The sequence below is a fragment of the Thunnus thynnus genome, chromosome 4, assembly GCF_963924715.1.
Source record: "Thunnus thynnus chromosome 4, fThuThy2.1, whole genome shotgun sequence".
Classification (NCBI taxonomy): Eukaryota; Metazoa; Chordata; class Actinopteri; order Scombriformes; family Scombridae; genus Thunnus; species Thunnus thynnus.
The window spans coordinates 24,033,009-24,053,670 of record NC_089520.1 but is presented as its reverse complement, the minus strand read 5'-3'; the positions used below and the strand labels follow the sequence as shown (position 1 = coordinate 24,053,670).

General features: G+C 38.4%; 1 protein-coding gene across 1 annotated transcript; it reads left to right on the top strand.

The window, feature by feature from the left end:
* The first annotated feature begins 16,457 nt into the window (after nt 1-16,457).
* LOC137181788 (bcl-2-like protein 15) lies at nt 16,458-20,280 on the top strand. The gene is made up of 4 exons (XM_067587777.1): nt 16,458-16,638; nt 17,135-17,253; nt 18,484-18,702; nt 19,430-20,280. The coding sequence occupies exons 1-4, from the start codon at nt 16,515-16,517 to the stop codon at nt 19,448-19,450; spliced, it is 483 nt and encodes a 160-aa protein (XP_067443878.1). The 5' UTR covers nt 16,458-16,514; the 3' UTR covers nt 19,451-20,280.
* Nucleotides 20,281-20,662: the final 382 nt, after the last annotated feature.

Below are 20,662 nucleotides of genomic sequence, written 5' to 3'. Positions count from 1 at the left end.
TGGATGGATTGTTGCAAAATTTGGCTCAGACATTCAGGGTTCCCAGAGGATGGATATGTCACGATTTTGGTGATTCCCTGATTCCTCCTGTAGCACCATCACCAGGTCCAAACTTAAACTTGTCAGATATGTTAGTTTATAACCAAATACTTGCACAACTAATGACATTCCCATCAGCTTCAGCTGTGCTTTGTGTTCAGTGCTAATTAACAAATGTTAGCATGCTAGCATACTTAACTACAACAATGAACATAGTCAGCTTACCTACTAAATGTTAACATTGGCATTGTGAGCATGTTAGCATTCTTACGTTAACATTTAGCTTCAGGCTTTATTAGCCACTAGCATGGCTGTAGACTCTTGGCCTTCTTTGTCTTTTTAGCATCACAAAGACATAACCTGCTTTAACTTTTGGCCATTTTTGTCACTCTTTCACAACAGCCACTGTTTTCTAAGTTTAATAATTTCAGTTTCCCTTCATTTCAGGTTTTGTTTACTACCCTAATCTTCCATGAGCTCCTAAATGGTGTGGAGTGTAAACAAACACAAAAAACAACACTGCAACAAGTAGACTGTAAAATGTGTCCTTTCCTTTTAACCTAACAAAGCGAGACAGGAGCTCAAAAGGTTCTATTCAAATGTCTAATGTAGCAAACTAATGGCCTTAATGATGTGAAAGGCAGTCACTCCATCTCCTTTAGTCCTGTATTGGAAAGCAGTTCAGGTGGATAATTATGGCTCTTAGGTGGAGGAGAGAAAATTAGCTTCTGGTGGTCAAAATGGCAAACAGCAACTTGCTTGTAAATCTTTGTGTGTAGTGAGGAAACAGTTAACAGTGAAACGCTAAATGGGCGTGGACTTGCATTAGAATGTAAAGTGTGTTTAACAAGAAATTTGCATATTAATCCCGATAGCACTTTATCCTTTGAGAGGAGTGCTTATTGTATATGTTTGATATATTTTTGGGAATATTACTGTTTTGAAGATATGTATTTATTTATTTTTGGAGTTTGTATGACAAGCCATCGCTCCTGCTGTCTATGACATCATGGTGACATCATCTCAAAGCTCTGATTAACAGTGTTATGGATCAACTGCATGTTTTCTTGGGGCACAATGAGAGTGTTTTACACACAGTGCCATCATCTGTAAAATAGGAACCAGCCCAACCAGATTACATGCATGTCAGTGCCAAACATTGCAGTAAGCTCTGTGGACTGTTAGCTATTTTTTTTCTCTTGTGCCTGGTTCTCCAAACATTTCTTGTCTCACCAGTGCTTAAAAAACTGTAGCTAATTAGCATGTTTCAGTTAACACTTTTTATTTATTTATTTATTTATGTTTGTCTAATCCCACAATTTATCTTTGTTGTTTATATTTCATAAATTTTCTGATTTGCATGACTCCCTACTTTCCTTTAAACGGGTTTTTATTGTACATGATTATTGTCATGGTGGGTTGTGAAATGCTTTGTATTGGATTGCCTTAAATGAAAATTAATTAAAAAACGACTACTTTTATAAAAGTTCTTGGAGTTATACTTGTTGTTGTAATTTGTGAGTTAAAAGCAGCAATGCAGAGCATCATGTTTAAAAATGTAGTCAGGCTACTGGTTGAAGGAAACTCTACGTACGTCTTCATGTTATTCATAACTGATAGTTTTGTTCAGTGTACTGCATGCATAATTTCTTGTTTAACATCAATGTTCCTTAACATCAAGAAAAGAAGAGTACAATATGTACAACATCCAGTCTGTTGTTGGATCCAACAATGTATTTTTATCATCAATGAACCACCTGGAAGAAGTCAGTACATACAGTTAGTAGTTTCTGTATTATGTAATTCAGAGGTTTATTGTATTCCTATGATGGTGTTCTTGCAATTTGTTTGAAAAGAGATACGAGAGATTTCCTACGCATTTTCAAAGCTCAGATGAAGTCAGATTTTCTCCTTGAAACATTTAAACTTGATCCAAACAAAAAATGAAAGCATACAAATGTTAACTAATACCTGTTTGCAGTGGGCATTAAATTAGGTTTTTGATTCAAAATAATTGTGTGGGAATGCAGAAATGTAGCATACAGGAAGTGTTGAGTTAGCCACCAAAGGCTAACTTGTCACTTAATAAAACTGGTTTTAAAGGATGGGTTCACAATTTTTTAAGTCTGTCCTAAAACAATAGTCAGGTGCACCACTTAGCTGTAGCATGCTCATATGTTAGCTGGTTTAGCCAAGATAACCTGGTTACCCTGGTTACCTTGTAGTGTCGCTGCCATCAGATTAACAAACACGAGACTCATAATACTGACTGAGTGCAACACTATTGTTAAAATATGCTCCGTTATCTCTGTAGTGAAACAATACTGCGTCTCCCTGTCCCCCTGACGGTCAGCTTTTCACTCCACCTTTGAGTGAAGCCGTTCAGAACAACAACAAAAACATTTGATTTCTGAAGTGATAAGACAGCACTCAATAAGAACCAGTTCTGAGAGAGAAAACTGTAGTTAAAATATTAAAGTAAAAGTAGTGGTTTGGTCCCTCTGACTGATATATTATTATATATGACACCATTATATTATTAATACTGAAGCATCAATGTCTAAGCAGCATGTTGCTGTTGTAGCTGCTGGAGGTGGAGCTAGTTTGAACTACTTTATATACAGTTAAGACCATAAATCAGCATAAAGCAGCTGTCAGCAGGTGTCCTGACTCCTTGCAAGAAAAAGAAAGGTTGTTTTCTTTTTCTTTTCTTTCTCAACTATTTCGTTAAGTTATGTTTTGTTTAGTTATGATCAATGACCCGTTGTTGGATCTTTACATTTTTCAAAATAAAGAACCAAAATGTTATTTTTTACCTTTCTTTTTTTTCTGCTGTATCAAAATTGTAATGTAGTATGACCCCAAAACCGAGATACATACCGAATCGTGAATTTTGTGTACCGTTATACCCTTACTTTTTAGTATAAAACTCTGTCATTCTGTGATGAGCTGTGGTGGAGGGACCGTAACACAAAGTGGAAATTTTCAACGCCCACTGAGAATCAAAACATTCCTCTTGATCATTTGCTCTTGATAAATATGTTCTTGATTTTAGCATCTCCATCAGAATAAGGGGTGGATAATGAGACTACTACAGTGCTGTGAAGTGATTTTGTTCTTTTAAATCCTGATAGGTCATTACAATCAGTGTAAAATGCTCAAGAGCATCTTACAACCACTGCCTCTGTAAAATATTATCACTGAGTGGTGTAGTGAGGGATGTTTGCAAACATCTCCTAATGAAAGGTTATGTTTGCCTTTATCATACTACCTTAATCTGTTTCCAGGTAGTTTTATGGTCTTGCAGCTACTCATAGTGATGTGTAGTGATCCATACTAGACAAACTTTTTATCAAATAAAAAAAGAGCAAAGGATTGAATCACTGCAATGCTTTGACATTCAAAACAGGCCATCCATTGAAGTGCACATAATGCATTTTTACATGTGGATGATGTATAATCTACAAGACAACATGCTGAAGCAAATATTCTCAACACAAATACACATGCACATACTTATATGATCAATAAATAGTAAAAATGTTTTTTTAAATGTGGTAATTGGAGTCCCTTTTTCAGAAAGAAAACAAAAGGCACTCTTTCATCCATCTCATCTCATGTCATCTCATTAAACTTAATTGCATGACTTTTCACCGTAACTCTCCTGTCTTGTGTTTACAGGTTGCTATGTAAATACACAATAAGCAAGAGGTGCATTTCCAAGTTTCCTCCAAGTTCCTCCCCACGATGAGTGGGAGGAAACTTAGAAATTTCTTCAGTTTCTTTTCCAACTTAAAGTTTGTTCTTCTTAAATTATTCAGTTTGTATAAAGCCCTCTGTACATGTCTTGTCTCAGCAGTGTGTGGTGGGGGTGGCAGGGGTGACAGCTGTCATAAGACCGAATCAAACCAAAAACTCTAAAAAAAAACTACATTCACTCTAGCTGACAGTAGCCTCTCACAGCAGCAGTACCACTACTCTCAACATGGCAGAGTGTATCCTCCACTGAAAAATACATTTAATGTAATTTAAACAATCCTGAAAGTAATCATCTCATCAGATTTCTAAAGAAATACGTTTTCTCATTAAACATCCAGCCAAGCTCTGTACTTAACTGGGCTTTGCCGGATGCATTTCGAGTGGAATTTACTGTCTGGAAGGGATACACTTGAACACACTCCAGAGATTTCTGGGGTATATTTAGTTTCTGGGTCATGAAGAAATAACAAGGTAATAGTGGGGGAAATGAGTGATTTATTAAGTTTCAGGGTGTACCTTTTTGTGCTTGAAATGGTACTGAACATTACAGTATTAACGGGGCAAGAGAGTAATACAAAAAGTTTGAAACTAATGAGTATAAAAGGTTATCCAAACAAAAAGTAGATAAAAAGGTGCACTCTCTTCTGATCCTCCTCAAATACAGTATCTTTTTATTGCACAAGTGCCCTTTGGTGCGTTTCTCCTGCCTGTCAAAATGTCCATGTTCTTTCTTAAACTGGAGGCATAGAGTAGTTCCCAGACAACAAGCTCTGGTTAAAAAAAAGTAAAGCAGTGTCAAATTTTTAGGAACAAAAAGTTAAACTGATATGTCACTGCCTTGCATTATCAAAACATGTTTTAAGGAAACAAAATGCCAACTACACATCAGGCAAAAAGTTTGTATTAAATGTCATGAATCTGCAAAACATTCACTGCCAGTGATCTTTGGATTTGTTATTCCTACGATGTCTGTGTGCCAAATGAAGTAAAGGACTGATAAGTTTTGCAACTAAGACCAGATGGTGGTCATGGATGTCAGTGCTGAAGGTAAATGCTTTACATATCCATCAACCTCCCAAACATAACTCCTTAACATAAATCACAAATGCAAAATGACCAAACTTATATTAATTGATTTTCAGCTTTCTATCTTTTCCAGGAGTTGCTCTGTAGATTTGACACTACAGTGTACTTTCAGTTTTCAATCACTTTTTTCGCATGTGTACAGTACAAGATAAAAACCAGAAAAGAACAAAAAGTGTATCATTTTAAACAGACAAGAAGATTATGAATTTAAAACAGTAACTGTCAACTATACATATCCTTATTCCTCTAAAAGGTTTCCCCACAGGCTACTCATGACAGTTTCACAGGAATTAACACCTCGAATATTTTGCCACATCTATTTTAGGCCACCCAGTCTCGCTCTTTGCCCTCTGTGTGTTTATCAAACAACACTTGTACTTTGGCACAGAATAGCAGGTTGACCTTTAACCTCTCTGCAGCAGTTCTGTAGCTGTACTCAGTGGCTGCTGTTGTGTCTACAGATTCTCACACTGACACCGGTCACTATCTTGTACAATTTTTTTTTTCAAATCTAACAGCTCTTTTCACTCGGTATAAATTTTTACTTATGTTTTATTGTAAAATTTTATTTATATTATTTATGATCACCTGACTTCTGTGACAGTTATATGTTTTCTTACCTTCTATTTTTTTATTGTTATGCACCACAACAACAAGGCAATAAACCTGTTTTTGATTATGATGGTATCATGAAGGCAGAAGCAGCTGGGATGCTACCAATTATCTCACTACTGCCAAAAAACCACTCATATGAGTTGGGAGTCACTGGAGTCATCAATTGTTGGCCCAATATGGGGGATGTTCAGCTGATTTAAGCCCTGAACACCTTTACTGAGCCCTAAACACACAGTCTTAACAGCCAAAACCTCACAGCACTGACTGTAAAAATCTCTACAAATGTCTCGATCAATGTCTCTTGGTTGTCAACTAATTAGAGGTAACTTCACTATACAATCGTCAATCAGCTGGACGGACATCCTTCGACTTACAGGCTCATCTCGAATTTCCTCTTTCTTGCAAAATACCCCAAAAGTACTGAAGCCAGCCATCTCATTGATTATCTGTCCTGTAAACAATTTTTAAAAATGTTTTTTATCTATTAAAACACACTTAAAGTACTTATTTCCTCCATTGTATTGATTCCAGTTTAACCTCAGTGCCTTCACTGCTCAACCTGATCACAGCTTTTGTTGGCCGTGACATGCCTGTATCATCATGGCTGCTTGTGTTAGTGTTTAGAAACTGGCACTTTTGTGGCCAACGCACACTGTCACCAGCAGATCACTTCCCTTCTTTAGTTACATTTGTGTTTCTGTAGACAATGAAATCCCTGTGATCACATTTATCAAGCTATGATGTGCCTACTTTCAATGACTCAGACAATAAATGTGCTGATAACTTAGAAATGTTCCCTATAATTTGTTTCACCGAGTGATGAAACACTTCATTCTGTTAGTCACTGGGCATACACTAATTAGAGTGCAGCCAACACTGTGAGTAAAGCAATTGTCTGATTAAACTGTTTACATGATTGCATAAAGTGACAAATCCCCATGCTAATCATTTTTAGAGGGATGTTGCTTTTATTATCGAGAGAGAGTACTGACAGTTTTTGCTACAAGCGACTTGTTTGGTGCCCCGATCTGTCCCAGGGCAGTTTTTTTTTTTAAACTCAAAATGGATTCAGATCTGCTTTGGGACCTTCCTGTCAATCCTGTCATGATGACGCCTGCTCCGACTGCATCTTCTGATCCTCTGCCTCTGTTTCTCTCAGTGTATCAATCTTGTTCATCCTTACAGCCACATCTTCCCTCTAGATGTCCTCAGTGAGTTTTCAGCCCCTAGAAGTTTAAGAAAATGGATGGATAGATGGACATTTTAGCACATATGACAGTCACTCCCAGTCATTTGTCAGATTTTCTGTTTTGCCAGTCTGTAATTGATATCCTGCCTGCCTATTACAGACTGTAAGGCTCATTCCTTGAAGATTTTTATCATCGCTGCTGTGTCCTGGAGTCTTTGATTGGGTCCAAGGTGTGTACACCACTGGCAAAGATTCTTGAACCTTATGATTTTCATTACAGCTATTGAATGTTGTCTTATGAAATCACAAGATCCCATGTTTCAGATGTTATTTTTGGAAAACTGGATGAAAAGAAGATGACACATGCAACTGATGCACCCTAAAGAAGAAAATCTTTTTTGATCAGGAAACCACATGAGGATAAGTGGGACCTAGCAGTCCTGAGGGAGTTCAGTGACGCATAGAGCTGAACGAATTACTGCATTCAGTGCAACTCCAGGATGTCACTGTCTATCCGCATTCACACTTACTATGACAGTGGCAACTGCGAACTTACAGGTTTGTCCACAGCGTCTGGGTAGTGACTGGAAGAAGGTGCAGACACAGTTGGTCAATATGAAGCTCCTCTACAGGGGAGCTGACTGCACTCTGTGTGATAAACTGAGGAGTTCAAGAGTTTCATGCAGCTTCTTTCTCACAGTGGGAGGAACTAGCTGAGGTGAATTTGACGCCTGGTAAGTATGCATAATCTGTGAGTGCACATCCAGCATGACCTACATGGAGAGGGCCTCAGGGCAGACTCACACACTAGTTTGTCTAGTTTGTGGAAGTGTGGAAAGACATCAGGAAACACAAGCTGGTTTATTCGTTAAACTTTTTGATGCTGTTTTCCGGATTGACTGGTGACGTTTGCCTGCGTCTGTGTCTGTTCATCGTGGCAGAAGATACAACTAGGAAAAGAAAATTTACTCAAAAAAAATGAATTCAAATTTTGATCAATATTCTCCCTATGTTATTTATTAATCTGCAAAACTGGACTCATGATTAGGGCCACAACTAAAGATTATTTTCATTATCGATTAATCTGGATGCAATGTTTATGCAATGTCAGATTATGGTGAAAAATGAAAATCACTGTTTCCCACATCACAAGATGATGTCTTCAAATGTCTTATTTTGTCCTGAACAATAGACCACAACCCAAAAATATTTAGGTTACTATCATAGAAGACTGAAATAACAAGACAATATTCACATTTGAGAAGTGGGCTACAGAGAATTTGGACATGTTATTCCTAAAAAATGACTTAGAACAATAAATCAGTTATTAAAATAGTTGGCTAATCAATTAATCAACTCTACAGCTCTACTCATGATAAGAAAAATTTACAAACCACCTGGAAAATGATGTAGAAAAAGGTTTTTGGCTAACTTGGTAACTTGAAAAGGGCACTTGCAGCCACACAAAAAAGGCACCAGCACTCGTCCCCTGAACCTCCAACCCTTACCTGACGCGCCAGATGGTTTGTTACACAGAATCATCTGAGAAGTCGTCCTTGGGAACTGTTTGGAAAAGGTCAGGCACTTTCAAAAAATAATAAGAATGAACCATCTATCACCGTCTATCACAGGCTAACTTCTCGCTGTCGTCACACCTAAACCACGCCTGTAGCTGCCAGTAGCTCCTCATAGGACGTTGATTGGTCTGAACAACTGTTGCTTTGGTCACAAGCGTATAACTTGAAGCCTGACAATAATAGATTCTCGCATAATCTCGTGTGAATCCAGCTGCCTCGCAAGATAATTCCAACCCATTCAGTGCAGGCAAATAACTGCATGTGGGACTTGATATGAACAACATAATACATATGAGGTGACACAGAGCGATCATAGTGTCTGTTGATATTCAGCTGGACCATGAAGCCAAAAAAGGTATCACTTATACTCAAAAGATACTGTATACACCAACAGAAAAAGCCTTCATGTTCATAAACAACTCAGAAAAGTGCGACAAAGTCAACTTATGACCACGCTACCATGGCAATAGTGCAGTGCTAATACGATGTACTACATAGTAGAATACATAGTAGAGAACGGTGTTTAATTAAAAGTCTGAAGAATAAGCCATGTAGTACCCTAATTGGTCAACAGCCTAATTCACCACCTCCTAGCTTTCCACCCAATTATCAGAAAGTCTAAACTGTTGTATATATAAACAGGAGAAGAAGTGAGAAGGACAATTAGCAAGAGCAAAAGCAAACAAGTAGCAGAGAGAAGTTAAAGTCTAATCCTTGAGAATTAACTAATGAACGTTAAAGTCCACGTCTGTTTCCCCAAGAATCAACCAACCAAAATACACAATTAAAAGTTGAGCAGTGATCTTTATCATCAAGGGAAAGTCATCCTATAGATGTAACCTCGCTGTTAAAGTCCAGTTTGTGCTAAATAATTCATGAGCTGCACCCTCATCACTACATCGGCCACAGAATGCAAAACAAAACAAAAAGCCTGCACTCAAATTTAGTTGTTTTTAGGATTTATTATTTGATGTTGGTGTCTAGGTTCTCACCTCCTAACACCCCATAAGCAAATACCAACAACACTAAACTACCTGACAAAAATAAACCACATTAGAAAAAAAGCTTGACACCATTATGTGAAATCCACAATGTGTGGGCCAGACACCAGCCGCCATGTGGCCTTTCCCAATAAAATCTCCAACAACTGAGGAGAATGCACCTTCTAATGAAATGAATATTTCTCTTAGCTGAACAGGGTACAGAGAAAATATCCTATTTGTGAGAATACAACAAGGAAATAATTATGTGAATTGGCTGTGTGCAAGACAACAGTTTATATCCCTAAAGTCAATATTCAATATTAACCTCTACCAGAGACCCTACTTTGTAGTGAGCTAATAGAAAAATCCCCAAAACAAAGGCAACAACCTAGAGGGAAATCAGCTCAGCCCATAACACTCACAATAGTAAAACATGAATATTTATATTTTACCACTAGGTTAATTAACAGCAGGGAAGCATCATAATGAGGCATCCTAATAATGGTGGCAAACAATCACCAAAGAAAAAAAAGCTCATGAAAGACCACAACCACACCGAGTATTGCACACAAGTAGCAGCAGCAGCATGAGAGCAAAAATGAACAGTCAGCAGAAGCCAAGACACTACAAGCAGATCTTAGAGCAACAACCAGCAGCATCCATGGCCGCATATAACCAAGCACACATAGCATATGACAGAACAGAGCCAGGATGTCCACATGGCATGCATGTTGGCACAAGCAGCAAACACTTACCTTGCTGATGTGAGCAGGCATCTTAGTGGAGGGCAAATGGTCACACAACAAACAGGAAACTCTGGCGGCTTCCGGCTTGAAGTGAGGCCAACTTGTCAGAGTACCATCAGAAGCTACAGGGAGCAGGAAAGCCTTCCATGAAGCTACATGATCAGATGGTTGGCAGGCAAGCTAGCATATGAAATACTAACTGTGGGTGTGTTTGTGGGTGTAGCAGCAACTCCAGCTGTGCTCCGGAACGGGCTCAGCAGCTGGCTTCGCTCCATTATTTAAAGCTGCATTAATTAACTTTTTACACATTGTCTGATCATGGTGTCACTGAGCTATAGGCACTTTCAGACCAAACAGTTCTGGGGACTCCCTGAGAGGCAGGGCCGTAGCCAGGGTTTAGAAAACAGTGAGGTCCAGAATTTTTTCTTTTAATGGAGATTATTTACTGCATTTCGGGACGAGCAAATGCCTGATGGGGATACCTATACTGCACTGTTGCCACCCACTTATTTTGGAGCAAACAAGTTTTCTCTGTATCGGTAAATACCTGACTCTGTGTGGCTTTGGTCTTTAATTTCACAGGATCAAAAGGATGTAAAGTGACTCCTATTTCTCTGTGCTCCTCTCTGTTCTTCTGTCTGTCCTGCTCCTTTTTATTCTCCTCTTGTTCTCCTCTCTGTTCTCCTCCTCTCTATTCTTCTATCTGATGCACAGATAAGGGAGAGATGTATTTGCTGCACAGATAGCTGTCTTATTGATAGCTGTCAATTTCAGGCGGTTTCATGTCATTCAGATGCAGAGAGACAGTGGGGGGGGATACCTGCTGCCAAGATAGACCAGACATTTTCAACTCCTGATTATACAGTTATATAGTGACAGTTTTCTTTAATTCAAATTGTTTTGTATAAAAAAATATGTGTATATATATATTTTTTGAGGAAATAATTACTGAGGTCCGGACCTCTGTGATCTCATAGCTGGCTACGGCCATGCTGAGGGGAACTACCCACTGGGGAGCGCCCCTGAGAACTACATACAGTGTACCTCCAAGAGCTTTTTCTGTTTGCATTGGCACCGCCAATAGGAATGCTGAAGTGACATAAGCAGGCCGGTGGTTGGTATAGCAACGTCACTGCTGTGCGAGATACAACAACAACAACATGGAGGACGCCGTGATCGGAGCTGTGTGTTTGTTTACACAGCTAACATTTTACACATGTTTTTATAAATGGCAGTTGCCGGTGCTGCATTGGCTCATGTGTTCAACCAATCAACGTACACTTATGTCTGGACCAATCACCATACACCTACATCACTTAAGGTCCCTCTTGTGCTGGGAGAGTACCTACCCTGTGTAGGAGCTAAAAATGTCCCTCAAAACGGTGTTCTAAGAACTACGATCATTCCCAGTTCCTGCAGTGCGGACACAATAAAAAGGAGATAGTTCCTCCAACAGTTCTTAGAGCTATGAAAAAGTTCCTCCAGTCCAAAAGAACCTCATGTTAGTAAAGTACAACCCGCAAGTTAGCCCCACTTGCCAACTAGCGGAGATTATAAAGCCTATAAGGGATTATAAAGGTTATAAGTGTGATTCAAAAAGCAGAAAGCCAGCACTGGAGGACCATTCGGCTGCCACCTGTCAGACTGAAACAGTGCCCCAATCGTCACAAAGTGAGTGGGACTGAAAAAGAGCAAAATAAACAAGACAACGAGGTTTGGCGTTTGCAAGACTGAGAATGTTAAAAGAGGTTAAAAGACTCAGACTGGATGCCAATGTGGCGTTCTTCCTTTTAGATGTGTACATCTCAATCTAAAGCTGTTGTATATATATATAAAATATTATTATTTTATTAGAAAGCGAAGACCTTTATGGACAAAAAAACATCCTTATATTGAAATGATTTACTTCAAGAGTAATTTTAACTTTGTGTAGTGTTTTGTACCACATTAGCAGCAATGTTGGGTCGTTACTCAAAAAATGTAATGTATTACACATTACTTGTTATTTTTTTAAAAAGTAATGCATTACTTTACTTAATTACCCCCTGTGAAAGATAATTAATTATACTACTCGTTACATTACTTTTGCATTGTCGTGTAATTGCCAGTTACCAATATAACGTTAAACCTTACATATGCCCACATATCAGAGCAAATCCCTATAAGGAGGATTTACAAAAGAAAATGTTTTTATGTCTGATGATGGTGGCCGTCCGTTCCCTGTTATCGGTTTTTTGCTGAGTATGTCTCTGAAAGACAGAGATTCCACTGCAGAAACAGGCAGCATTTCCTCTATTATGTACGATGCTACAAGCATATTCATCTCTGCTTTTGTTAACGTTACCAGTTGAAAATCAAGTTTTGGCTACTTGGTTGGGGTCGGCATACACTCAGCTTGGGCATCATTCTGGGTCCAGGAGTCTGTGGCTACTAGCTTTGTGTTAGCATGTTGCCTTTGCAGGTGCTGCTGTGTGATGTGTTCACAGCCGTGGATAGTTGTTTCTGGCCTGGGTACAGTTTGCACTTTACCGTCACATTCTTGTCCTTTTGCGTAACAAATTCGAAGTAGTGTGCATATCTCCACCACTCAAAAGTTGTAGACTGCTCTGCCATTTTTGTCTTTTCTCCCTCACGTGTGTACGTGAGGGAGAAAAGGCACCTTTGATTATTTTTAATGCAGATAATTGAAGAACCTGTGTAACGCAAGTAACGACAGGATTTTTTGATTAGTAACTCTAATGTGATTACTGAATGTAGGAGTAGTAACACATTACATTACTGCGTTACAGTAACGCAGTAATGTAATGTACAGTGTGGTTACAGTAACGTGTTACTTTGTTACACCCAACACTGATTAGCAGTAAAGAGAGCGCTATTTGGATTGAGATAGATTGAGAGCAGGGCTTAAAATGTGAAGCGGGGCTACATTAGTGTAAATGGACTGTAAACATTGTCAAACAGCAACTTATTTACCTTGGTACGCTAGTTTTTGTTGAACCCTCATTTTGGTGAAAAACACAGCCCTTTTTGCACAAGTGTGTCAAGTTGTGAAGAATCCATTGCCCAAAATACAACAAGAATGATGCACCAATGTAGCCAATTTTCAGAACATAAAAGGAAGACAAAAGGCACACAAAAGGAAGTGGTATTCAATACCCAGAAAATCTACTTTTAAAAAAATGCATTGTGCCGTTCTTAAAAAAAGGAAATAAATGAAGATAGGAGTGAAGGGGAAATTTTAAAAACAGGACAATGTGCTTTGTAAAAAACACAAAGGTAGAATAATGCAAGCAGCATACTGGGACCTCTAATACCAGCATTGGAGGGAAAATCCAACACTGAAAAACTCATGAAAGGCACCTGCAACTATTGATCAGGTATTTCATTACACTGAGCCAGAGGATCCCAGCTGAGCTAAGAAAGAATTGAAAGCCTCTCTCTCTTCTGGCTTCTCCTTTCCTCTCATCACTGATTCAAAAGCCACAGAAATGACTCCCTTTGGTCCAACAATCATGTATCCAGAAAACAACCTGATGCTAGCATTGCTCCCACCATCCTGTCAAACATCACCAGCCTCATTTTACAGATGAACAAAGAGTTGTATCACATGTCCCTACCAGAGCAAAAAGGCACTCTGCTTTTAGTATCTGAAATTCAAACATTAATTCATTTCATTTTCATTCACTCATTTTATATTCTACTGCATGGATCTCTCTTGCTCTTTCTCTGTACATATATATTGATTTGTTTGTTGTGATTCAATGTAAGCATGGCCTCTGGGTTATAGTTATCATTGCCATTATTATTGGTGTCACGGTCATTCCCCTTCTGACCACCAGTCACCTTCAATAAGCTTCCCATTGCTATCAGTTACCTGATCATTCACTCCTCCTTTCGATTTTACATTTTCACATGATAACCAGTCACATGCTTGGTTTCTATTGGAAGCACCTCTTCCTACATCAATTGATGAACTGCAGGTTAACATATAGTAATCTTGGTATGGAGAAGTAAATCACTTTTGGTAATGTTTATTTCCATTGTGACTTTTGGAAAATTAAGGTTGTGCGTATTGCTGTCACACTGACTTCAGTGTCTCCGACAGCACAGAAGTGGCTGTGACATCCTTGTTGATTATCCTGGTTCACGACACCTAATCAAGGCTTTATTCTATCCAGAAGAGATGGAATTGTATGACTGAGCAATCTAATTTCCATCTAATCCTCTTGACATCCCAGAGTATAATGTGTGGATGAAACATGTTTTACCCTCTCTGTCAGTCCACACAAACTAGCCATGCTAACTAAAAATGCTTTCACCAACATGAGCAAGATCTGGTGTTAAGCGAGCAGGTTTTTTTTTTTTAAATCAAAAGACACTAGTTCTTTGATCTAACACATCTTTGATAAAATACCAATTAGTATGGTTATGGTATAACTAAATCAAACTAAAACAGGAACTACAGAAGGAACGAGAAAGAGGTAAATGGAAAGTGTGAAAATATACAGTATGAACTGGTAGGTGGTGAACACTAAGCCACAGAGTCCTTCTCCGAAGTGGGTGCCATATGGCCTGGCTGGAGGTACTATAAAAATAAAATTAAAAAAAAAAAAACTCAGAAGGGGTGCCCTAGTTTAAAAATGTGCTAGATCACTGAAATCATTAAGTAATGACTATTTGCAGATATTAATAATAAAATAAGTAAATCTCTGATTATTAAAGATTCTTGCACTTTATCTGGGCAGTATAATGCTGAAAATCAGCTATCTTCTAATTGTATACAGTAAAATGCTTGGGTTTGGTGGTGACATAATTCAGTATCTAGGTTATCTTAAATCTTAGTTTCAGGATTACAAGTGTTGTCAGAGACGCAGCTAAATACACTTTAGTGAGCAAACTTTCAATCACCTGATAGTATCTACAATGATGAATTATTTCTTTCATTCACAATGCAGTGCGTACATGCAGTTGAGGAGAATACATAGTTGGTTCAGGTTGTGGCCCAGTGACTGACAGATTGAGATGTTAACACCTCCATGGTGGTTTAATGTTTGAAAAAAACTTCTTTTGGTGACGTGGCCTTGTGGTGCACGTGTCTGTGCATGTAATCATGCAGATATATCTGTGCATCAGGTTCTTACGTGTGTGTGAACACCAATGTACATCTGTTGTGATTAGGAATGTGAATTATGCAGATACTGGGAGTAGTTCCGGTACAAATGTGACTGTTTTGGTGATCAATTTCAATTCATTTTCAATCATTGTGTGCTGAATGTGTGGATCAGTGTGCATGTGTGTGTTTATACCAGGGTGGGGCAGCATGCAACAAAGAACATTATTGCCAGGGAGATGTTGCCACCCTCTGGAGGTAAAATGCATTAACAGCTAGTGTTAGCGTTTGTGTGTTTAACCACACCTCAGGTGATCAGCAGCCATATTTGAGTCAAATAATTGTCAAAATGTATTTGTAGAAAATGCTTTATGATAGTGTTGAATTTACTTCCATATCTAGGCAGGCTTTCTATATATTAATGCTATCTGTGTTCTGCATGGACAGGAATTTCCCTGATGTGAGCAACATTTGCATTTGAGAGAAGTCAGTAGCATCTGATAGTAATTTGCATTACTGTTTGCATTGTGTTTTTCACCCTGAGTATGACAAACTGTTTCTATCTGTCCTGGCATCTTACACACATTTGACCAACAAGATTAACTCATAAGTATTTTCTGTAGGCTTAAGATTGTGAGACTGCGGGCAGTTTTCTGTCCGGTGATTAATTGCTGTTAATTATAATCACCTTGAACTGGTCAGACATAAAACAGTCACTAATTAAATGGCCAGTGAGTTTTAGCTCCAGAAAGTGAAGATTGATATAATATGTATGCTAGAAGGAAAGAATGTAGTGTGAGTGTCAGGGGCCTTATAAACTGCTCATTATGAGCTCATGTATTTCAAGTATTTCAAGTATTTTCAGTCAGGACTACTAGAATACCTCGCTCCTAACCCAGTTTTAACAGAGATTTGTTCAAATTTTACAAATCCAACAGCGCTGGCGTGCTCTCATCTGCTACAATTATAATAAGTTGTACGATTTGTGCCGGTGGGGCGTAGTTTTCACTCCTTTAGAGTTCGGCAGACAAAACGGCACATACTGTTTAAAATATCACTTGTTATGGTGTAGTGCAGACTAGGTGGCTTAACTCAAAAAAGCTCTCCATTGTCTCTGCCAACACTTTAAAGCTGTAAAAAAAAAAAGACGAAAAGTTTATTGCTGCTGTTTAATTATCAGCTGAGGTTCGTACATCCCACCTTCTTCTTTTTCTCTGTGACCTCCTATTCCGCCCGCCTCATGGCTCACCTGAATTACATATAACCGGGTTTCCCCGCCCTTGTCGTTGTCTAGAAAACGGCACACCGGCACGACCAAATGGAACGCACTATATCAGGCGAAGTGTTTTTTAAAAAGCACAAACCGGAAGTTGAACAGTAACCGCTCTTCTCGGATGGTTATGATCAACAATGGCACCAACAGCAGCACAGATCGAGAGACAGACGAGCGAAATACTCAAATACCTGTTCGACGACGACGACGACGACATCAAACCTCGTGAATTAGATGGCATTGAGACTGACGGCCCAACAGGTTTGTTTGTTTTTTTGTGTCCATGAATGATATAATATGACGTGTATTGTGTCGATAGTTAGTGAGAATACAAGGAAATAAGTAAGTATTGATTACCTGGGGGTTGCTAGGGCAAAGGCTGTACCGTGTCGTTTATTGTCATTATTATTATTGTTAACTAATTTAAATTTGAGATCCTGCTAAAGCAAATATGAGACAATATAGCGTTAAAAAAAACACATATCCGGTGCAGGTGTGTCAAACTCGGTCACCGGGTCCGTCCGCACGACATTTTATGTCTGTTGCTTTTGTTTTTAACCTTTAAATCTGTGACATTTTGCCCCTGCGAGCCACAGGTGGGGTACCTTCCTCCTTTTCGTATCCGTTTACCTCTTGGCATCTACAGCTTTTTGTTGTTGACCTCTGTTATGTCCCTTCCCTCCATAAATTCGTACAGTATTGAGCCTGCTGTCACCGTCAAAGACTTGACTGTTTGTTTGTTTGTTTGTTTGTCCAGATGACACTTTTGATCCAGTCTTGATAGCTGATAAACTGAGAACTGTGGCTGATGCCCTGAATGACGACATCCAATGTAAGGCTGTCCTGAATGACCTGAAGCAAGCAGTGGCACAAGAGGTACACACAAGATTCAATTATTGACAAAGGTCATGTCATTTTTTGACTCTGACTGGTTGAGGAAGCACTGCCTTTTATTCCTGTTAGTTGTTTTTTTTTGGGAGGGGGGGCAGTTTGTCTTCATTAGGCAGGTTGCAGTAGAGAGACAGGAAATGGAGAGGAGGGAGGGACGGGGGTGTATGACACGCAACCAGCTAGAATCAAATGGGGGACGTAGTTTTATGGTTCAGTGAACACACGTTCACACCCTCAGTAATGTATTTTTGTAGACTAACAGGCCTACCAATTTTTAACAGTCGACTGTAGTTTTGTATCAATACAGAGAAAATGGTTTTAATGATAGTTTGTAAGTATTCATGGAAACACGAGAAGACATATCAAAGGGCCAGTTCACCCAATTTATTAAAAAAAAAAACACACACACACTTTTTCATTTACCTCTAGTTCTATCCAGCAAATTAGATTTTGGTTTTATTTTAAATGCATTTCCGATAAAAACTATTGACACTAAGGTCTGTGGATTATCACAGTGACATTGTTACTGGAGAGACATACTGCTGGCTGGCAAATTTGTTAAAATTTAATTTTCAACTTGAAATGACATGAATCTCCATTGTAATTGGGATGATCTCAGAGACAGATATTTCAAGACCTAGTAAAATGAAACCAAAAGAACAAACAAAACATTTGGAGACAGGTCAAACAATAGGCCAGGATGTGTTGTTCAATTTCCAGGCATTGTAAGGAGGTTGCCTGGACTGTAGGTGTACACAACAAACCTACTAAAATAGAATGCCAAAGACTATCTGAAAAACATGTTTTTAAATCTGTTTCCCGGTCAGCTTGCAAAGGCATAAGACTGAAATTTTGATTTTGTATGAGCTTATTATATATGATAGAAATTATGCCTTTGAAAGATGAAGGGTGCTCTAAGATTTGTTTTTAATATAATCTGGTAGTGGTATGGCAGTTGGAGAGAAAATTAAAGCTTGAAAAGAGGAGGGACTACATGATAGGGACTCAAGTGTATACCAAGATGGTGCATCCGCCCCTTGATCCTCGTAGAGCCAGTGCAGAATTGGGCGTATGTTAGCTGCTCAGTAATACATTAAAAGGTTTGGAGCTGACATCCCTCCTGACTTTTTGGAATATTGGAGTGTTTTCATTGATAATTGAGGTAAACAATAATTTTACATTGTATTAAATTTCCTTTTATTAAATTCTCCCCAGGCTGTAGAAGCGGTATTTACTAATGGCGTGAAGAAGCTCTGCCAGTCTCAAGTATCTCAGAGGGCTGAAGTAGCTCCAGAGATGCAGCTGATCGTGGCTGCTGTGGCCTTAGGACGTTTCATCACGAAATCCTCCCCAGAGCTGAAAAACAAAGTCCAGAGTGCCGTGGGTGTAATCCTCAGCAAATCTGGTGGCTGGGTAGCTCAGCAAGGTGGATGGGTGAGTAGTTTATTGTGATCACCTGCACTAGTCTGATTGCTGTTTTGATACTTATGGAAGAGAGGAAAAAGACTGCAAATACACTTCAGGATTTCAGGATTATGTAGATGTTTGATGCTATATCAGTACCACCAAGTGGAGCATCTTTGGCTATCTTGATTACATTGGAAATGTTTCTGCCAGAATTACACTGCTGTTGCCATACCAGCCATTTGCACCTGATATATTCTCATGTTCTTAATCTTATTTGTATACAACAAAGCTAATAGTGCAAACACTGTAAATACTGCACACACTAAATGATGTCCGTTCAGGAAGTCAGCTTTCAGTTTTGTGCTACTGCAAACATATTAGAGCAATATAACTGAGAATGTTAGTTAAATGAGAATAAGACCCCTATAAAATGGCACCACAAAAATAAATTCAATCAAATTTGGAGAAGATTATTTAGATCAGGCTTTTGGTGTCATTGATTTTTCATGAAAAAAAGTTTTCTGATTTAAATCCTAATTATTGGAGGCGTTTTCAGTCACCAAGTTGAGTTTCTTTTTCTTAAACCTCCCTTGGTTTACAAGGAATAATCCTTCGTCAAAGTACTTCCTCTTACATTTTTTATAAATAGTAGTTGGGCTACATTTTCAGGCTTCAGACATTTGTTCAGTTTCATTCTGAGTGACTTGAGAGTTTTGTAATGATCAGCGATTTGTGTCTGTGTTGTCTCTTTCAGGATAAAGTGACAAGCAATTGAATCTTTCCAAACCAGGTGATCAGATGACCTTGTGGAGCTACTGTATCAGTCGGTCCGTTCAGAGTTTTAACACACAGGCTTCCTGTCAGACTTCTGATAACGCATTAAACCTCTTCATTAGACTTTCAAAGAGCTTTCGCACTCAGTTTCTGTTTTAGACGATCTGGCATTAATCCCATGTTGTAGATGGAAGTTACAGATTGATGAAATCATGTGTCTTAAGATTAACTGCCCAGTTTATGGAAGTTGATAAAACTGATTGCAGCTGGTGTCGCAAGAAATGGTTTCACTTCCTGCTGACCTTCAGTCCATGTGTTGGTTTATGAATAACTTGAATTAATTGTTATCATACTTGAGTTATGATAAAGTGAACGAACACCAATATAAATCATGTTTTTTCATCAGAGGACACTATCTCAATATCACAATCTTATGTCATGGATCTCCTCTCCACTACATCAATTCTTGCACTGGTATGAAAAATTCTTGATTGTCTCTGGAGAAGTTTTCTGAGGGATCGGTGGTGTAGGCTTCAATTTTAGGGTTTATTCAATTTAGTTTCATCATCAACTTTCAAACATTAATTTATAGATGATGTTATGGATGTCTTTTTGCCTGCATTCACGCTTTCAAACATTTTTTGGGCACCAATCAAGCTGTGAGTTGAATTACTTGAAAATGTCTTATGTCATTTATTTGTCAAAAAATGTATATGGGTATTTAAAAAAAAAAAAAAATTGCATTTTGCTGTTTAATGCATAATGATAGCTTGCCTGTTAAGATGTGATTTTTGTCATGTGATTAGGTTATTAAACAGATTTTTTAATTTATTTTATTTTTCATATTTTTTGGAAAATAAACATCCAGCGCATGACTTAATCACATTCAGTTATACTCAGATTATGCTTTTCAAGATTTTAGTCAATGTATGTAATGTTTACATAGAGTGAAATGCTCGTAATGAAATATTGAATCCCTAGATGCAATGTTTTTCATGGCTGCACCATAGACAATGTTTTGTTCACAGTTGAGTAAGACACTTTGATATCTTAAGTAGTTGGGTGTGGGTTTGAATAGTGCTTGTCAACACATGTGCCAGGTTTGAACAACACAAAGTGAACTTTAAGGCATCTTTTTTATTTACACTTTGTTTACAACTTTGGATTGTAAGGGCACCTTTTCTTTATTTTTTGTAATTCAAAAAAAAAATTC